Raw genomic sequence first — 22,064 nt, forward strand, 5'->3', positions numbered from 1 at the left:
AGTTTGTTCACATTTTCAAATTCCACAGTAGATCTCTTTTTGTGCACAAAATGAAAAAGAAAAAAGGCAGCTGCACAATGCAGCGTCAAGCAATGATTTTGAAATGAAATAATAAACCACCTGAGTCACAACATCCTAATTCTACTGTCAGATTGTAATCCAATAGTTTTGATTTTTGTATTTATTAATATTTTGTTTATATTTTATGAAATAAATAACATTACTTAGCACAACATTGAATTGCTTCTGTGATTACTCTTCATATTCATTTTGAATGCTTACAGTTGCAGGAGCTCTAGAATGAATGTCTAGTAAAAGAAGGCGCTTTGTTATCCAGGCAACTGCTGTTACATTACAGATTTAGGTACAACAGCATTCACAGCCTTTTTAATGTATAGTTTGAAGAAGTGATCACTTACATAAAATAATCCTAAAACCAGCAATTCAAATTCAGGAAATAAAATGCTCAGGATCTGATCTCTTATTATTATTATTATATCTCCTTGCAAATAATCACAGGTGTCTATTCCATTGCTACATTAATGACTTAATCTCTCATGAATTGAGAAGGAAATTCTCCTGACTGTGATTTGTATGGGATAAAACATTTGTATATAGCATATAAGGTAAAGTTCAGTTCAGGACATTGCAGCAGACTGCATGAGATGAGATGAGAGCAGCAGAGCAGATCAGTGCAGTTCAGATAAAGAAGTGACCAGAGAAGGAATGAGATGGTACATTCTAGAATCTCACGATAACTGTGTGTTAGTTTAATGGATCAAGGCTTTTAAATTAAGCTCAAGTGTTAACACATTAATGCGGACATTCCTATTTAAGATGTAATTTTATAATGTTAAATTCTTAAACACTACTTATAAATGTAATGCAGTTAAAATAAAGCAACAAAACATTCAGATCAAGTCTGCACACAGAGCCCACCGGTGTGTGGATGATGCAGTGAGTTTTATTTACTAGCATTTTGATGAGCCACAGACACGTGAGGGTCTTCTCTGTGGACTTGACCTCTGCTTTAGATGCCAACATCTCAGAGCTCCACGATAAGAAACTGACCGAGTTCAGCCTGCCCAGTCCAATCCACCATTGGATCTCAGACTTTCTTCCAGGTAGTAAACAGTGCCGGTGCAGTTGGGCGCACACATGTCTGACCTGTTAACCCTCGTCACCTCACTTTGTTTTCCTCTCCTGTGTTGTCAGTTGGCCACAGCTCAGCAGTTCTGTTCATGGACAGACATTGTTAGGTTCCATTTATGTTCATCAGTGCAGAACTGCTTTACCTTACAGATTTGTTTAAACACACAGTAGCATGATATGTAAACATTATATAGTTTATAATTTGTAAAGTCTGTTAATGTGTTTCACCTGTGAACTTGTTATGCGCACTCAGTGGAGTGCTCAGGTGGTCCTGAAGTGGTCAGTGTTCTAATGCAATCCTCTAATTTGCTTATTTTTTTTACCAAACAAGTCAACAAAGAAAGAGGAATGTAAGGACTGTCATGTCCAGTGCACAGAGGTTCATAAACGTACAACATGATCATAACAGATAGATGTACCATTGTACCATTAACACGGTTTCAAAAACTGGTATTTCACTATGCTAATAATATTTACATTTTCAAATACTTACATGAAACATTCAGTTACTCTGTTTAAAATAAGAGTGTGATGTCACTCAGCTAGTTACAGTAAGGGACATTAGGAAAAATTCTTAACAGTAAAGGCTTAGAGATAAATGTAAAAGAGCAGGCCTACTTCATGCAACTCAGTGTCCCTTTTAGTTTCACTCTGGTCCTCCTAATTGACTTTAACAAAACATGAACAGTCACAGTACCTGGTGGAGTCCTTGTCAGGATGTCCTGCTGGAAGATCTTTTCCAGACTCTTTTTCAGACCTGACAGCTCCTTTAGCAGGTCCTCAGAAGAAAACTCAGCCATGACAGTAAAGCTGAGCGAGTCTCCATCAGCAGGAAGGGTACAGCAAGGTGAGAAAGTCTGCACTAGGAGAGAAGATGGAACAAAGAGAAAGAAAAAGTAACATTAATAAGATGGACCTCCTCTTAACTAAACATCAGTGTGGTGGACAATCATCCTGGGTTTAGATAGAGTACTTCTCATACATTTAATGGTTATTTAGAATGTTTCACATAATGGACCAAAAAATGTCATTGGCCTTGATTTTCAAAAAGCTTTTAGAACAGAAGTCCAAGAGGTGAGTCATCAGACTGTAGATAAGTGGACTGAGGGGGCAACGGACAGGCAGGGGCAAAATTGACTTAGCAGACAAAACAAGCCATTGGGCTCTTTAATGGAGAGATAGAGATAGACGTTAAGGGTCACCGTTGCCCCTTTAAACCCAACAGACCAATGCTCAGGACACCAGGAAGTATTTTTAATTGTTTTCTTCTTGCACAGTGCTCTCTAAGCACAACAGTCACCATACCACAATAATTACAATTCTTGCCTCCTCCACACCTCCAAGCAAGCTTTGTCCACCTCCACCCGACTCTGGCTTGCTTGCTTGCTGGATTCACTACAGTCCTTTAAATAGTGCCCAACCCGAAAGTGCTTCTCTCTTTTCGTCCAGGTGACTTGCCAGCACTTCCAGGCCAAATGAAGAACTTGAATTTTCTTTAGCCCGGAAGTATTTCTGGATGTCTGTCCTCGTGACTCACTAGTACTTCCAGGCTATGAGGAAAGCAAAACTCCCCAGGTCCTCCTGCAGCATCTCTTGGTGCCACCCACAGTATCCAGCAGGTCTGTAAAGCTGAACTCCAAGTCCCATAGTGCCCTGCGGGAATCCAGGACACTGCTATGCTGCAGGGAAGTCCCCATGTAGCGTCGTGGAGGAGGCAGTGTCTAAAAGTAGTTGCCTTCCCACATCCTTCCCTTCTAGGGGCAACCTGGCTGGGATGAGCTGCTGGCCGTCCCTTATAATAGATACATAGATAGATGGTATATTTGTCCCAAGAAGGAAATTTGTAAATGAAATTAAATCCAAAGATATACACACACACAATCTTCAGTATAATTTTACAGTAGAAGGTAGTAAAGTAAAAGAACTAGAAAGTGTGTGACTTGTCAGAAAGACTTGGGAGCCTTTTGTGTGCTCATCACAGTTCTGTAAACTGCCCTGTAGAATGCACTTTTGGGACAACATCAGGAATATTGTGTTAGAGAAATGACAAAACAGCACAAAAGAAAGATGAGAAGAAGAAGAGAGACCAGACTGGACTGTGGAGTTTGAGCTATGAGGAAATGCTGAAGGATGTGAATGTCATCAGTTAAAGAACAAAGACAAGAGGAGGTGACATGACAGGAGTGTTTAAAGATATGAAGGAGTTGGTGTCTTCTTTTACCAGGTGATGTAATTTAAAATGACTCGTACCAAGAACATATTTCATATAAATTTTCTTCCTCAAAAAAACAACTGTAGATTTACCTCCCTGTCTTGTACATGAAGGCAGGAACTTTCAGAGTTTTGCATAAACTATGGAAATATTAGGCAAATATGAAATTGCACTGAGTGGTCAGTTCTTGCCATTTGTAAAAACACCTCAGCTTTTGAAGTTTCTCAGGTCACACACAACCCCAGTCTGATCAGACTCCCTGTGAAGTGTCACACTCACCTGTAGGAAGTGGAGATGGTCCTTGGTTTTTGAAAGCTCCTTCAGCTCAGCTTCTCTCCTCTTCAGCTCCTCAATCTCCTTCTCCAGTTGCTCCATGACTCCATCAGCCTTCTCCATTTCTCTCTTTTCTTGTTCTGTGATCCTCTCTGTCAATATCTTGCGGGCTTCCTCAATGCAGTGAATCAGATCAGTGAAGCTCTTCTCGTGTTCCCTCATCACTCTTTCCACAGAAAGCTGTTGGATAGGAGAAAAATATTGAATTGAGTCACCTATTTAAAAATAAAAGTCACAAGACAGTTTTGTTAATATTTTGATGTTGTAGAGGAGAGTTTGAATTAGGAGAAGGGTGGTAGGAGTATTCCCTGCCTAGTATTCCCCTGGTACTCTGGGTAGCAACATCTTCTTTAGGCACTTGTAGGTCTGTATGGGATATGCAGTCTTAATAAGCGGCTCTGTAGGACCTATGGGGAGCCATTGGCACAAGCTGATAGTGGACAGCACTACTGTCCTGTGAGGACCCTGGTAGTGTTACACAGGGTGGTCTTTAAAAACAGCCTCTCCTGGTCAACCTGTGTTTGAGTGTGGATCAGGACAATGTTAACCTGGAGTAGAGAATGACAGGATGGGAGGAGAAGAAGAAGAATGGCTATTGTGGAGAAAAGATGGACTGTTGTGAAGTAATTGTGTGTAAATAAAATATATATAGTGCAATTGTGAAAAGACTAAAACTGCCAAGTTTAACTTTATTAAGGCAAATTTTGAGCAGACGCAGCAAAGTCTAAAGAGAATAAACTGGGATAAGCTTTTAAGTATGGAGACAGTCAAGGAGCAGTGGAACAGGTTTTAAAACGTTTTACATGTAATGCAGGACAGATACATTTCCTCTGAATTCCAAATTTAGGTATGTAACAAAACTCCACAGTGGGTTAATAAAGAGTTAAAGAAGCTACAAAGGAAAACACAGATGAATAAGGCGTAGAAGAATAAAAAATCCAAAGAGAATTGTAAGGCATATGAGAACATGAGGGCAACCAGTAAGAGGGATATTAGGGGGGCTAAAAGGCATTTAAAGAGGAATAGAGCAGATAAGGCAGAAGATGACCCTAAGAGATTCTTTCAATATTTGAGTAGTAAAAGATCAGACAAAGAGGAGGTGAAGTGCATCAGGCATAGTAAAGGGGAATTAAAAAACACAGACAGTGAACATACTTGGGAATTACAAAGGACTGCAAAATGGCAAATATTATCTCATTATATAAAGAGGGTTACCAGGCAAATCCAACCAACGATAGGCCAGTAAGCTGAATGTGCATCACAGGAAAATTAATGGAAGGAATTAAGGATAAGATTGAGCAGCACGTGGCAAGAACACTCAGCATGGACTCAGAAGAGGGAGGTTGTGTTTTAGTAACATGCTGGAATTCTATGAGGAAGCAAAAAAAGGCTACGATCAAAGTGGAGCAGATGATGATATTTATTTGGACTTTCAGAAAGCAGGAAAGGTGCCACATGAGAAGTTGGGCATCAAAATAAAAGATGTGGCAGTTCAGGGAGATGTTTCTAGATGGGTGCAGAACTGGCTCAGACACAGGAAGCAGAGGGTGATGGTGTGATGAACCTCATCAGAACTGGCCAATATTAAGAGTGGAGACCAGCAGGGATCAGTGCTATGGCCACTGCAATTTTTATTATATATAAATGATTTGGATATGAATTTAAGTAACAAGCTGATTAAGTCTGCAGATGATACCAAAAGAGGTGGATTAGCAGATAGTCTGGAATATATTAAATCATTACAGAGGGAATTGGACAGAATAGAGGGTTGAGCAGATTTGTGGTATAAGGATGTAAGTGTAGGGTATGAGGTGCACACTGTCCAGGATCATCAACCCCAAAGCTGGAGGTGTTCAGCTGTTTTCAGGACCTTTCAGAGCTGCAGTGTGACTCTGATATCTTTGAGACAGTAGGCAGGGATGAAGAGCCCTAAACATAGTCATAGTCAGGGATTATGGAAATTGAGATGAAGTTTTGCTCCAGATACAGAGAGTCTCACATGCTGTGTTGCCTTCTGAGTACACAGGTAGAAAACTTCTATGGATGGCTGCCAGAGCAGTGGAGGATCCAGGTGTCATCATCAAGCTTGTCCAGGTCTCACAGAATAATCAAAATAGGTGGGACAGACGGCCAGTTCTGCAGTACAGATTTAAAAGTTGAGTGTAAAGCTGAGGAGCAGAACTGACAAAGTGGTCACCTCAGGACTTCTACCTGTGCCACACCAGTCCATGTGAGATTAGGAAGATTAGATGGCTTAATACACACGTAAAATGTTTGTGTGGGAAGAAGTTGGGATGGGTTATATTTTAACTAGAAGGGCAATAATGTAATCTTAATATGTGTCACAAATAAATTAATGATAGCAATTATCAGGAAAAGATTGACGAACACAGATCTAGGTTAGGAGTGCCAGTGAGCAGTCAGTGTGGGTTTAGATGGAGGACTTCATGTTTCAATAATGTGCTGGAAATCTATAATAAAACTAGAAAAGCGTAAACCAGTATGGAGGTCAGTCTGGCAGGAAGGCTCTCGTTCAGTCACTTGTTCTTCCTTGACTCTCACTTCTGTGTCTTTTCTGGACTGCACATATTGAGTTACAATTTATACCCCCACACAATTTTTTTGAACAGAAGGACACATCCCAGTTGTCTGATTCTGCTGTGGTTGCTATTTTAGTACACCAGATGGCGCTGGGTGTATAATGGAAGTCTATCCTAAATAAATCAGATTGTAAACGTTTAGTCAGTCCAGGCACAGAAGTGTGTGTGAAGAGTTCTTGTTCTGCCAATGAGAACATTCTTATAAATGGATCCTGGAAGAACTGGGCATGAAATAGGAAGCAACTCTGGACAGTGAGCCAGTCAAATGTGTGTCCAGGTCACAAAGAAATCTACAGTGGAAATCGTAATTCCCCCTGGGATTAATAAAGTATCTATCTATCTATCTATCTAATGGGGCAAATTACAGTCACTGCCAATTAACCAAACTGACATGTGAGGATGTGGGAGTGAAACTGGAGATACCAGTAGTGGTAAACACCATATGGACCATGAACGGTGATCTGGAAGGCAATAGAAGTGACCACCACACCACCTTACTATCCTTTGTCATAAAATACGAATGGTTAAATTGTAGATCCGCTGCACAGAAAATGCTGTGTGTTTGCCGCTTGTCTGTCTGATCTACTTGTGTGGGTATGAAGATAGTCCATATGTTACCGCTAAAGTGCGAAAGCCGTTAATGTGCACATTATCTAGGTAATGTGCAGATTAACTAGGGTGATCCGTTAAAGTGCCGAAAATTGTTTTCATTTCTCAAATTACCTACTAGGCACTCGTTAAAGTGAAAATAAGATATTTGCTGGAACAACAGCAATGTTTCTGTACGCTTAAATTAACATAATGTTATTTATTTATTTTCGATATCTATATTCTGAAACCCTGCCCAGTACCAAGGGATTGTTTTATTGCTGTTTGACGTAAAGATATTTCTACAGCAGGGACATCTTCTTTCGTTAAAAATCTCTCTTTGCAAACACTGAATTCAGATTTTGCATACAATTGTTTTAAAATACCCATTTTAGTACCAAGTTTATAAAAGCCATCCTCTGTTTTACTATACCACAGCTAAAATCGAGTGGGCATCAGTTTTTGCTCTGTCCACTTCGGGTACTTTAATTCTCACAGTGACACCCTCATCGACCTTGGGTGCTTTGCATTAGAAACTGCTAACATTTTCTTTGCTTGCTTTTCTAAACCTTTCTTGGCTTCATCACGCTGCATTTTCTGATCCATTTACAGATGTTGCACAATACATTCTTACCATACCCTTCCTCTTTAGGATCTCTTTCACCACAAATTACGTGAACAAACATATCACAAGATTTACACTTGTGAGCACCTGATGCTGCTTTTGAGCAAACAATACGGACCATGTCTTGTATAGTCCTCTTTAAAGGCTCTGTACGAAACTGTGATGGCGATTCTGCTGAAACATTTTTATTTGGGCTTGGGTTATGTTTTTATAAAGTGTATTTAATTGCTTGATCATTCTGTCTCTTCCACCGTGGCCAATTGACAAATGAGTAGAATACAATATGTCAAACAATTCTTCGGCATGGACCAACTTTTTCACACTTTCTCGCGCATCTGAGGGGGAAGGAGTAGGGAAAGGAAATGAGAGAAACAAACTTTTGAACTTTAACGATACGGAAGCCGTTAATGTGCACATTACCTAGGTAAAAGGCGGAAAACTCTTGATTCCGCACGTTAACGGAGCAAATCAGTTAATCTGCAGATCAGCTATGTAATGTGCACATTAACTGATTTCTGCACTTTAGCGGTAATACATACATCCTGTTTGAGGAATAGATGAGTAATTGAGAGCGGCAGAACACCTGAAGGCTGAACAGCTGGTTGTAACAGGAATTTGCATAAATCGCACAATTATATGAAAGGAGAAAGAGAACAACAATTGGAGAAAAAAAGACAAGAAAACTCGCTAAACAGAGTAGCATCTGTAAAAAAGAACTGTGGATTTGAAGATCTGTCTAAATAGGTGAAGGTCAGCAATCATCTCCAGGGACGTGAATCTTGAATTTAATCCCAACTAGCAGACTCGGTGAGCTCACTGCAGTCCTTTTATTATAACGGCTCAGGACTGACTGGGAAAACATTTTACATTTAAATTTTCATATTCTTTCATTGGCCATCTCCTACAATTCATTTCCACATTATAATCAGACAACTTGAACTCTGGAGTATTGTGTGAACTTCAGAAGGGCTGAGGTGTGTATTTCACTCTCTATATGTTTATTCACAAATATGGGGGGTTATTGTGTGTTGAATGTCATTGTCATCTTTGTGTCTTTCTTAATTATTTTTTCCTTCTTTTCTGAAATTGCCTTATAACTGTCTTTTTGACACATACTGTACATATTCATTTGACTGTTTAGATATGCTGATGATATCAATAGATGAATGTACAGCAGGACTCCTCATGGGCTGACATTGGCCTGTCCTTATATTAGTTTAGGAAAGTGAGTGTCAGCAATCGGCCCGTTTCAGCAGATCAGCATGTAAACAGGTGGAGGTGCGCGTTATCAGCACTCAGTCCAGCAGCCTAACACCTTCACTTATGGAGTCCAATAAAGCTGTGACATATCAGAATGAACAGAGAAAGTCCATTAAGGAATGTTGTGTTGACTGATCCAACTCAGAACATCAGTGCCAACCTTCATTATGAGTTATTGTTAGGGGAGTGAAGTCACCTTTAAATGGAGGAATGAGAAACCTGAGGACATGAGGGTCTTGTGGTCTGAATTCCTAATGACTAAAACATGAAATGCTGTCAGCAGTGAAACGCCATGAAGGACACAATAAACTATCTTCTCTCCATCTCCATCTCCCTGTCCTCACACGTCACCACCACAAACTCTCACAACTCTTTTAGTTTTTCTCTCCTCTTTGATATGAAGTGTAGTCTTAATTCCACTCACCTTCATCTCCTCCGCTGTCTCCCTCGTCTCCTTCAGTTTCTTCTCTTTCTCTTCAAGTCTTCTCCTAATTTCCCTCAGTGTCGCCCCCATCTGTTTCTGTTTGGACACACAAGAGGACACATGGGGGTCTTATCAGAATTCTCTTCCACTTTCTGAGCTTGTGGTGTCATTTTGAGTAGTTAAATTTATACAACACATTTGTTTCACATTCCATGACAACTTACTGTTTCTGTCACACTTGTCTTCATACTGACACAGTATGTGACACACAGAGATTTAATGAAACAAATATGAATGTCACAAAAACATTCAAATAAAGGTTTAATTTAACACTTCAATTCAAGATGGAGTTTGGGCTTGAAGAGAGCTACAAATAAAGGAGACAGTCTGAAGGCTCACTGGTGTACGAGTCAGTCCTTCAGATTGAGAGGACATCACATCGACAACCAGGATATCAGAGCTTCACACATAAAAACTGAAGAAACCTGCAAACCCAGGAGACCTCGGATGGCTAAGGACTGCAATTGTAGGACCAATAAGGCCATTGTGGAGTTGAAACTTGTGAGAACTTTGTCAAGTGTTTGGTCTTTTTATGGAGTCAAGTGAGATAACTGAGGCCGAGAAGACATGAGTGAGTCTGAGGAGTTCAGTGTAAAGTGAAATCTGAAGAGGAGTTTAATGAGCTTAGAGAAATCTGACAAGAAATCAAAGGAGTCACTAATAGAAATACTTAAAGAAAACATTAGAACTGAAGAGCAGAGAAATAAATAACACAAGTGAAAGTTAACTAACTCCGAGTTCAAACATGAAGAAGAGCAAACGAGTCGCACACAGTGGGCTGCTTTACGGCTTGGAGGGCATGTGGCTTGGCTATTTTACAGAGAGGCACAGATCCAGTTGTCATTGTCGACGTCACAGTAAGTGACAAAAGTAAGAGTAGGCTGGCAATTGTGTAAGAAAAGAGTGAAAATGGAGGAGCTAAGATTAGGAGTAGAAGACACCCGGTGGTCTTATCAGAAGTGCTGTCTGTGACACAAGACACTCCTGGGAGGACTGGAGAGATCAGAGAGTTTAACATGAGGCTCACATTGGGTTTAAGATGGAGGGGCACAGGGCTAAGGGGCATCAGGGGGATTTTTACAGCAGATGGCAGCTGCACCCATGGCATGGGATCCACTGATGTTATTGGCAGGCAAACAAGGAGGTCAGTCGTGGACTTTTAACAAAGGAGCTTAAGAAGTCGAGGTTTACAAACTCATAATGAGAACAGGCAGTGATATTAATAAGACTAAGGGATAAGCTGGGGTGGATATTAATAGGAAAGTCAAATAAGAAATATACTAATACAAAAAACAAATATAGAATCAAACTAGAGAACTGCAAAGCAGAAACATAAGACTAATAAATTAAAAGATTATAATAATAAGAGTAAGTTACAAAAGAGTGAAAACCTCGAATGAGAGTGAAAGTGAACAAAAATAACAGGAGCGTCACTTTACAAAGTCTTAACAATCCATGTAGTAGGCTGTGATAATAATAAAAGTGTAAAAGGTAACTTTAAAATGTCTTGACTACAGGGCATAAATCAAAATCAAATTAGCAGTACATTATAATAGGAGATCTGAATACGCGAGGTCATCAAAAAGAAAACAAATGAATGGAAGAAAATGAAATCTGACTAAGGCCAAGGGAGGCCAAGAACAGAAATGGACACACAAGATTTAGAAATGTCAGTGTGTGTTGGTGGTGTAGAATTTCATTAACAACCAACTGCTTCAAATCTGTCAGGGTACAGAGATTTGAGCAAAGAGCATCAAGGGTACAGGCCTGACTTTAGGAGTGGGCTACAGACCACGAAATACAAATAAGAGTGTCAAACAGGCATATCCAGCTTTAAATGGCGGAGGCCCCACTTACTGACGTATCTGAACTAATCTGCACATTCACACCAAGCGCACGTTAAGATCTCATGATTTCAGTCTTCTAAAGAGTCCAAGGATTAATAAAACAATAGAGGGAGGTCGAAATTTACAACACAGGGTCTCAAAGCTGTGATCTGATCGGCCTGCTCATATATAATGATGTCCCTTCACTCTCAGGCTTACGAGTCGCCACTTTAGCTTGGCATAGCTAGTAGAGACGACTGTTAGCTATGCTTATTACGTCTCTGTTAGTTATTTGTATAAAAGTGTTAGGTAATATAATCACCATGAACTCTTACTAAACCTTCTCTATTCTGCTTTTTTTTCTCATTTCAGTATTCTGCTGTTCCACTTCTTCACTGCCAAGCTGTTTAGTAGCCCATGACTGAGACGCCTGAGGTATCAGGAGCCTTGGAATTGAAGAGTTAAAGGACTGATCAGCCTGCCCAGCACAGACGTGTACGGTAGAAGGACCACCAGGAGGTGGTGAGCCAGTAGGCTGAGGTCTTCAGACGTGTCTGACTTCTCTCAGTTCAAAATGGCCGCTGAACCTACAGAGGTGTATTTCTTCCAGATGTGTTGACAGTTGTTGTTTCTGATTTCCTCTCTTTTGTTAGCTGGCCTTGTCTCGATGATGATATTAATGGAGGTGTCCTGTTTGATCCTTTCATGTTACTCAGTTGAAGTTGCTTTGATTAATGTCCGTTTAAAATAATGTTTACTTTTATGTGTGTACATATTGTATTTTGTAAAGTCTGTCAGCTTGTCTCCAGTGAATTGAGCCTGCAGCGATGAGGACAATACAAAAAATACTGCAAACTGAAAAATGTCATCTATACTATAAAGCCAATTAAAACTTTATGCGTATTGTAAGAATTTTAGATTTAATCCCAAACATCAATATTAACTGACATGCGAGTGTAACGTGTCTCTTAGAGAGGCCTGAGGTACTCCAGACACAAGTGATCAGAACACAAAGAACCTCCGCTCAGTTTAATGAGAGCACTCAGCTCACTTGACTGTCCATGGATCACACTGTGTATCTCATCCTGGACTGTTTCATGTCTTCCACCCAGTCTCACCAGGACAGGCTCCAGCTCCCTGCTATCCTAGATGAGCAAATCGAGACTCCCCAACATGAAGGAATAGATTTCTCTGACAAACTACATTTACGTATCACTTGACTAATGTTATATATTTAGCTTCCATTAAACACTAAACTCAACTCACCTGTTTTCTTTCTCTTTCCGTCTTCAGCTCAACCGTTTTATGACCATCATGCTCAGCTATTCCACACATAATGCAGATACACATCTCATCAGTTTTACAAAACAATTCCAGACGTTTCTGATGTTTCTCACAGAGTTTCTCCTTCAGATTTCTATCAGAATCAACCAGCTTTTGGTGCTTCAGCGCCGCTACTTCACAGTGAGGCTTTTCTCCAGTGTGTATTCTTCTGTGTCTCTGAAGATTGCTTCTCTTTGACAATGACTTGCCACAATCTGGACAACGAATTTTTTCTCCTGTGTGGATTCTTCTGTGGTTCTGAAGACTGTTTTTCCTTAAGAAGGACTTACCACATTCTGGACAACAATAAGGTTTTTCTCCTGTGTGGATTCTTCTATGGATCTTAAGATTGCTTTTCTTTTGGAAAGACTTACCACATTCTGGACAACAATGAGGTTTTTCTCCTGTGTGGATTCTTCTGTGGTTCTGAAGATTGCTTCTCCTTTGGAAAGACTTACCACATTCTAAACAGCAATATGTTTTTTCTCCAGTGTGAATTTGGATTTCTTTCTCCACTTGCTGTTGATCAGTTTTGATGGCTTCTGTCTGTGTTACTCCAGTAGCAGGGAGAGAACTGCACTGCCAAAAGGCTGCTGTCAGGTCCTCTGATAATCTTGCTGATTTCTTCATACCTTTCGCTTTGTATTGAAGAGAGGGCTGACCAAATGAAGGTGGAGATAAGCTGCCATTCTTCTGTAAATCTGAAATAACACAAACATTTTAACTATAATTTTCCCCTGACACTTTTATCCAAGGCAACTTAAACATTTGAGACACAATTTGTTACATTTCTCTTGTTTATCCAACTGGATCACAGGCTGGTCATGTGACTTGCTCGAGGTCACATGGTGTCAATAGCTGAATTTGAACCTGCAACTTCAGGGTTTGATGTCCAGATTCCTAACCACTACTCGCCTTTTAAAATAAATGAAACAGTACAAGTAAAGAGGTGGCACACTGGTTGGAGTTCATTCATCACACCGAGGTGCCATTTATGGTCTGGCCACTCCATGTCTTTTCTTTACATGTTCTGCTGCTGTCTGTTCAATTTCTCCACCTTTCCCTCACATGTAAAAGACAGGCCTAAACTGATCAATCGATCACAAATCAAAATCAGCTAATTTTCACTCCAAATGACTTGACTGATGATCAGCAAATTAGCTGATCTTAACATCTGATCTTGAATGATAAAAGGCATGCCAGACAAAGTTCCAACATTACCAAAATACAGAAACACGTCCTCGCCAGTCAATCAGTTTTATTGCCTTCCTACTAGAGATTACAAATTTGCGGGTTGTAGAATTTGTGCAAAAAGAAGTCAGTGATGGAGGATTCTCTGCTAACACTTTCAACAATACAAACCTTATTCAGCATCTAAGAAGTCAACACAAAAGGGACTGGTGTGAAGAACGAGCTGTTCAAAGGCTGAGGTGACCATCAAGCTTAGTCTAGCTCAGTCGCCTAGTCTCACTCGGCCTCCAATAATGGCAGCACTTAGAAAACTCAACCTTATAATACTGACAGCAAGAACACCAAAGACTTACTGTGGCAGCAAAAACAGTGGAATTCGTAAGCCTGGACAACCAGCAGCTTTCAGGTCTGGAAGATGTCACCTTCTAGATCATTTAGATCCACGATTCCATCTGCCAGTGAGTGTTTGTTGACTGATTTATTTGTATAATTAATTAACCAGGCATTAGATGTTTTGACTAAAATCCCTTTAATTAGCCTTTCTGTGCATGTGTAGGTAGATGGGAGAAAAGGGATACAGAGTTTAACCGAGCTGGTAAATAAACATAAATCGTTATCAAGTGAACATCGATTAGTTAGAAATTGTAATCAGCCCTCTTATTGGCTTGTTGGGTAGAATGGTATGAGCCTAGTTTTTAGACCTAAATAAAATAATACTAATTATGCATAATAAGCATTGAGTGTGAATAGTCACTATACAGTTATGAAATCTGTAACAGATATTATCATCATAATGATTTTTTCCCCAAATTAAACAATGGTACAAGGACACGTATTTCACAGATGATTGCAAATCTCAAACACATAAACTGCTCAGTGCCGGTGTCTCGACCACACAGACGCACTTGGAGCGACAGACAACAGCAGAGAGATCTAAAGAAACTCCTCGCCAACAGAACTGCAGAATACATGAAGAAATTGCCAATAAAGATAAAAACGATATTTGAGTCTGCAGCATCAGAGGTGAATCTTTATCTCTGTGAACCTCATACCACAAGAGATACTGGGCCACTGGCTTCCTGGAGGACCAATAAAAGTCGTCGTCCTCCCTGTGCCCTCCTTATACGAGTGGGGACAGCGAGGGTCTGTTCAGTACGGCAGCACACGTCGTGGATGACAGGAGGACCAGACTGTTCTCAGAACATGCAGAGATGCTTATATTCTTAGATGAGAACCTGAGGCTTTCACCAAGACTCTCTTGTTTTCTTCTTGTTGGAGTAGACAGCTACAAATATCTAACTGAACATTTTATTTGATTAGAAATGTGGAGTATGATTAAGATATGTCTTTAGTATTGTTCGGCTTGTTTTTGCTCGATTATGTGTGCATTATGGGTAAATGTTCTTTGTGTATGCTGTACTAAAAATACATTTATAAAAAAAAAAGAAAAACTATTATTATTATTAGTATAGGGCAGCACGGTGGTGCAGTGGGTAGCGGTGGTGCCTCGCAGTTAGGTGACCTGGGTTTGGTTCCCGGGCCCTCCCTGCGTGGAGTCTGCATGTTCTCCTCATGTCTGCGTGGGTTTCCTCCGGGTGCTCCGGTTTCCTCCCACAGTCCAAAGTCATACATTTTAGGTGCATTGGCGATTCTAAATTGTCCCTAGTGTGTGGTATCCTGTGGTGGGCTGGCACTCAGGGTTTATTTCCTGCCTTGCGCCCTGTGTTGGCTGGGATTGGCTCCAGCAAACCCACATGACCCTGTAGTTAGGATATAGTGGATTCGATAATGGATGAATGGAATTATTATTGTTGATATCAGCAGGTCCTAATGCAATGCAATGGGTGATCAATATCAGCTCTAAACACTCCGATCAGAGCCTTCCTACCCAATAATGTGTCTGAATTTGAGTTTTCTGTTCTTATGTGTAATGTATGTGATGATATTTACACCCTCTAGAACTTAATCTGACCTAAAATCTAAACATACAAATATATCCGCTTGTGTTAGGGGGGACAAAGTGTTTAGCACAGCTGCTTTATTGTTCAGGTGTCCTAGGGTCAAATCCTGCCCACAGTTGCTCTACACAGGGGCTCTGAATGGCATTTCTGGTTGTTCTGGTTCTTCCCCTCAACCCCATAAACATGCAGGTGAAGTTGAGTGGTGACTCCAAATTGACCTGATGGGACTGTGAGAGACGGAACAGCCCAAGATCATCTCCAAGTGAAGATTTCACACCACTGCCAACTTGTCCCGGCCGTGCTGCCCCAGCAAGTTCAGGCTGAGAGCAGAACACAAGATGCTGAAAGAAGACCCTGAGACCCCCTGAATGTCATCATGGCTCGTACAGGTAGCTCTTGTCACTGTTAACGTCAAACTACACGAGATTCCCATTAGAAAGATGAGGCACATATTAGGTGGGCACTGGCTTGAGCAAATTCACTCTTATTTAGTGCACAGGGCTTAGGATTTATTTATTTTATTTCTATTTGTGGACATTTCTGCCTTGACTGCCATACAATTTAAGAAATATACATGTCTTTAACAAAATATGACTTTGGATATTCTCATTGAACATAATGCACTGTTGGCCTAACATACGTCACAGCTTCAGTCAAAGCTTCATGATGTTCAAGTCAGACGCTGAACACTTTAGATTTTTCCTTATTCTCCCAAGTTTTTCTAATTCATCATTTATTAGGTAACCTATTGTTTATCATGATGCACCCAAGCAGGTGGTCTTTATCCAAGTTCAATTAACTGTGTTTTCAACTCTCATTTTAATCTTCTAAAAACATCAAAGCACCCACTGTTAGAATTTATAAACACTCTCTTTTATATTTAATCACATTACTCACTTATTCCGACACTCCCAGGTGACTCTTCTCCTTCGCTCCCATTTCCTTCGGTGATTTTCTCTTCAGAATCTGATAACTCTGATTTCAGCTCTGCAGAATTCTCCTGTGTAGCCAGTCGTTCCATATTAGTGGACCAGGGCTGTAAACTGGATGGAGATTCTTCACAGGCCTCTTGTTTGAAAACATCCTCAGTTTCATGCTTTTGAATATCAAGACCAATGAAGAATTCATCCAAATCCTCAGCTTTAATGACAGCAGTCACCCCCTTGCACTCCTCTTCCTCTTTAAAAACTGAAATTCTTTCTTCGTGATCCTCCAGCTTCACACACACATCCTCAGGTGTGAGCCACTCACAGTCCTCTTCTTTAATGTCCACCGTTCTTTCATCCACACCATCTTCTTTGGCAGAGGCCATGCTCTGTGGGAAACTCTTCTCTCTCTTTAAGTGTCTGCCCTTCTCTTCTCAGATTCACTTCTCACATGGACAGCCCTGAACTAGAGGCCATTAGACACCTCAGTGTATGGACAAGTGAAATGGGAATGTCCTGTGAAAATAAAAGTGGGAGAATTAACTTCATAAAGTCAGTAAAAATAATGAGCACACTTCAGGGTTACAGTGCCCTCCATAAGGTTTGGTTCAAAGACACATTTCTCTTGATTTCCTCCTCTGCCTCACAGTTTAAAATTACAAATCAAACAATTCAGATGTGACCAAAGTGCACTGCAGACCTTCATTAAAGGGGATTTGCATACATTTCATTCCCACCATGTAGACATGACAACACTTTATCTACATGGCACCATTATGTTTGGACACAGCAATGGCAGGTCTATTAAAGCCGTCATATTTAGAGCTTTGTTTGCTATAGATTGACATGAACGTCAAACAGGAGTATGGGGTCTTCACATCATTGACACATTCACACGTTTCACTGCAGGAAGTGTTATAAAGACAAAGAGACCATCAGAAATTGTGACACAATTCATTCATTCGTTCTCAGATAAGAGTACATGGAGCTCCTCAGAAACTACTTAGTGATAACGGTGGGGAATCAGAGAGATGGCAGAGAATTTTAACATTGAAACAAAGACCACCGCTGCATACAGTCCCTGGGGTAATGGACTACCTGAGAGACAATCAGACACTCACAGAAATTATACAGAAAGTGATAAAGAATACTGGATGTGACTGGTTAGTACCAGATTAGCACCACAGGGCACTAATGGTAAAGAATACCATGCACAATATTCATGGGTACAGCTCATATCAGCCGGTGTTTGGCCGAAATCCAAATCTTCCTTGTGTTCTCGTGGACAGACCACCCGCCCTAGAAGGCACCACTAGGAGTGTGTCAGTGGAGCACATATTCCAGCGCTGCACACTCCAAGAAGAGCATTTACTGAAGCCGAGTGTTCAGACCGAATACGGAGAGCATTCCAGAGACAGGTGAATTCTGAAAATGATAAATCTGAGACAAAGTGGACGACAAAAGAGTGGACTGTGCAGAATGGCAGGGACCTGCAGATGTCATTGGACAGGATGGAGTTGTGAAATGTGTCAGACGTGGAGGTGCTCTTGGAAGGGCCCACCATTCTAGACTACGTAAAGTCAACGGTAAAGGTGACAATCAACATACCACCAGCAGTGAGAGGGATGAAGAGAGAGATTTATCTAACACTACATCAGATAATGAAGACACTGGAGATGAGAAGGAGACTCTAAACTCTTCAGTCCCAGTAGAAAATGTTGATGTTGAAGTTGAGCAAACTCACGGGTTAAGACGGAGTCATTGTGTTTGTCTAAAAAAGGGACAAACTGTGAGATATGTGGACGGAGATAGTGGCCTACAGATAAAGTATTAGATTGGGCTGGCAAAGCAGAACTTGGTATAATTTAGAGTTTACTGATCCTGACAGCATTGCTGACACAGAAGGGTCTGCTGACACATCAAGTGTGGATAATCTGCAAGTTGAACCAGAAACTAATGCACTCCAACTATGGGACTTGTGTGTGGAAATCACGGAGATATCAGATGAGTCAGCAAATCAGGAAGAGATAAGCCAGACGGAAAAGAAATGGAGCATCTGAGGAGGTGGAAAACCATAAGAGTGATATGCCCTTTAAAAAGAGACTTCAGCAGGAATCGTACCTAAAGACCACCTAGTGGCACGAGGGTCTGAGGGGCAAGATAGGAGTGGGCTCAACAGGGATTCACCAACATGGTCATCAGAATCTGGTCACCAAGGTCTCGGAGGCTTCACTGACACTTTAAACAATGAGGACAGACAGTTGAGCTCCAGCCCATAATAGTCGAGTCGCGGCTCTGCTGCTTTCACATTTTGTATTTTGATGGCTTCATGTGGTCAGACACAAACAGCACGATTGGCTTGAGTCCTGTTCTTCATTTAACACGGCCATCTCTAGTAAGCTAAAGTATCAAAGTGTACAGAAATACTGAAAGCAGCTGCAAAGGATAAACGACATTAAATAAAACAATACCATTTCAAATATCACAACAAAAAACTAATGCCAGGCCAGCTGTAGATTTTACTGTATCTCTCCAGCAACACTTCTTTGTGTAATGTTTGTATTTTTTATTTCACATTAAACAAATCAAAGTCTCTCTGGTACAGTGAAACTGCACGAGCATCTTTTCTGTTAAGAAAATACAAAATAAAAATATAATTTTAATTATTTCTAATAGGTCTCAGTATGAGACAAACTGGTGGAAATAAAACCTGAACGTGGCCTGTAAAGTTACATTGGTCAACGCCACTTTAACAAAGTTTGCTGATGACGGCTTTAGAAGAAAGAGAAAAAAAACACAAAGAACACGCAGAGCTCGAGAAAAATCAAAAATGAACGACGGGGCCGTGCGGGTATGAGGGGCCAAACAGGCCATAAATAATATATTTCTGTGTGTAATCTATTGGTTTACGTGTGAACACTATTGGTTTATGAATATTTACTATCGGTTTGCGTGTATACAGTGGTGTGAAAAACTATTTGCCCACTTCCTGATTTCTTATTCTTTTGCATGTTTGTCACACAAAATGTTTCTGATCATCAAACACATTTAACCATTAGTCAAATATAACACAAGTAAACACAAAATGCAGTTTTTAAATGATGGTTTTTATTATTTAGGGAGAAAAAAAATCCAAACCTACATGGCCCTGTGTGAAAAAGTAATTGCCCCCCTTGTTAAAAAATAACCTAACTGTGGTGTATCACACCTGAGTTCAATTTCCATAGCCACCCCCAGGCCTGATTACTGCCACACCTGTTTCAATCAAGAAATCACTTAAATAGGAGCTGCCTGACACAGAGAAGTAGACCAAAAGCACCTCAAAAGCTAGACATCATGCCAAGATCCAAAGAAATTCAGGAACAAATGAGAACAGAAGTAATTGAGATCTATCAGCCTGGTAAAGGTTATAAAGCCATTTCTAAAGCTTTGGGACTCCAGCGAACCACAGTGAGAGCCATTATCCACAAATGGCAAAAACATGGAACAGTGGTGAACCTTCCCAGGAGTGGCCGGCCGACCAAAATTACCCCCAAGAGCGCAGAGACGACTCATCCGAGAGGTCACAAAAGACCCCAGGGACAACGTCTAAAGAACTGCAGGCCTCACTTGCCTCAATTAAGGTCAGTGTTCACGACTCCACCATAAGAAAGAGACTGGGCAAAAACGGCCTGCATGGCAGATTTCCAAGACGCAAACCACTGTTAAGCAAAAAGAACATTAGGGCTCGTCTCAATTTTGCTAAGAAACATCTCAATGATTGCCAAGACTTCTGGGAAAATACCTTGTGGACTGATGAGTCAAAAGTTGAACTTTTTGGAAGGCAAATGTCCCGTTACATCTGGCGTAAAAGGAACACAGCATTTCAGAAAAAGAACATCATACCAACAGTAAAATATGGTGGTGGTAGTGTGATGGTCTGGGGTTGTTTTGCTGCTTCAGGACCTGGAAGGCTTGAACCATGAATTCTACTGTCTACCAAAAAATCCTGAAGGAGAATGTCCGGCCATCTGTTCGTCAACTCAAGCTGAAGCGATCTTGGGTGCTGCAACAGGACAATGACCCAAAACACAGCAGCAAATCCACCTCTGAATGGCTGAAGAAAAACAAAACGAAGACTTTGGAGTGGCCTAGTCAAAGTCCTGACCTGAATCCAATCCATATTACTAACCGAGAATGCTAAACCGGATGATGGACGCAGGCACATCCGGCAATGGGCCGTAGCTGCAAAAAGACGTACTGCGCAGGCGCAAAAAGAGTCCGCGAGGGTCGGCTGAGGAGCCGAGAAAGGCGGACAAAAGAGGCCGAGAGAGGCGGATGAGGGGCCGCGAGAGGCGGACAAGACCACAGAAAAAAGGAGTGAGCACAGGAAAAATTGAGAAATGAGGCGCAAAGAGCACCGAAAAAAGGAAACGGCACATAAAAAAGTATTCAAACGCAAGCAAAGCACGAAACACATTGCACACGAAACTAGACCCAAAAAAAAAAAAAAAAAAAGGCTCGCGCACAACAGCAAGGCACCCCCCCCCCCTACAGGCACCGGACGGGACACACACCAAGAGGGGGATTCAACAAGCCCATGGAACACAAAAAAAAAGAACACAAAACCACCCCACAGACCCTACAAGTAAGGGACGGGACACACACAAACAGGGGGATTCAACAAGACACAGGAACACAAAAAGAAAGAAGACGCTCGCGCGACAACAATCCTCAACCCCCCCCCCCCCCCCCCCCCCCACACACATCCATAAGAAGTGACACCCAAAGCCACATATTCTAAAGTGAACATCAACACCTTCACACTAGACAGCATAGGTGTCAGCATTGGTGGATCTCCTTACAATAAAGCACTATTAACCGTTCAACTGCAGAAAAAGAAACATATTAACAGTGACTGCGATCCTTCTTATTACTTATCCATATTTCGCATGCTGAGAAAGAAACAAGTCATGAATACACGGTCACGGGTACAAAACGAAAAGGAAATGATAACAGGAACAAACACACGAACACGAAAGAAACAACAAAATAGACGGCTATGCAGCATAGGTGGATCTCATTACAATAAGGCACTATTAACCGTTCAACTGCAGAAAAGGCTCCATATTAACAGTGAGTGCAATTCTCCTTATTACTTATCCATATTTCTAAAAGAAAAAATGTCTCGACTCCAAAAACGCAAAGCTCAACTAAAGCTTCTAACTAACGATGTACCTAAAAGTAAAAACTTTATGAACTGCATTAGATCCTACAATAGTTCATTTGCTTTTGCATCTACCGGAGTAAATATCAGGCCACCAAAAGGCAATGGCCCATACTACTTTCGCATATGTGCACAAATACTGCATCGCATTGGAACAGTGCACCCTGAAACAAATCAACAACGCAAATATGCACAAATCTACATCCTAGATCCACATGACGCAAACTATCAATCAAAGTGCTGCATCGCAACAGGCACGGATTCAAAACGAAACACCTCCCGTCTCAGACATACGTTAATGGCAGCGAAGGCTACAACGGGCTTCTCACACAGCACAGGCAAATCGATTACAGCTCCAAAACAACACGTCCCAAATA

The 22,064-nt window shown here is 41.0% G+C and overlaps 2 protein-coding genes across 4 annotated transcripts in view; both read right to left on the bottom strand.

Moving 5' to 3' along the window:
• LOC114652431 (gastrula zinc finger protein XlCGF57.1-like) overlaps nt 1–22,064 on the bottom strand; it is a 596,652-nt gene that overhangs the window by 122,037 nt on the left and 452,551 nt on the right. The window lies entirely within an intron of this gene.
• Nucleotides 1–22,064, bottom strand: part of LOC114652542 (tripartite motif-containing protein 16-like) — a 225,766-nt gene that overhangs the window by 6,258 nt on the left and 197,444 nt on the right. Inside the window, exons 4-7 of the mRNA XM_051927834.1 lie at nt 12,347–13,104; nt 9,195–9,290; nt 3,644–3,877; nt 1,850–2,009 (exon numbers count right to left, since the gene is read on the bottom strand). Coding sequence (XP_051783794.1) covers nt 1,850–2,009; nt 3,644–3,877; nt 9,195–9,290; nt 12,347–13,104 — 1,248 coding nt within the window. The remainder of the gene's footprint in view (nt 1–1,849; nt 2,010–3,643; nt 3,878–9,194; nt 9,291–12,346; nt 13,105–22,064) is intronic.

The sequence above is a fragment of the Erpetoichthys calabaricus genome, chromosome 5 (assembly GCF_900747795.2).
Source record: "Erpetoichthys calabaricus chromosome 5, fErpCal1.3, whole genome shotgun sequence".
NCBI lineage: Eukaryota > Metazoa > Chordata > Cladistia > Polypteriformes > Polypteridae > Erpetoichthys > Erpetoichthys calabaricus.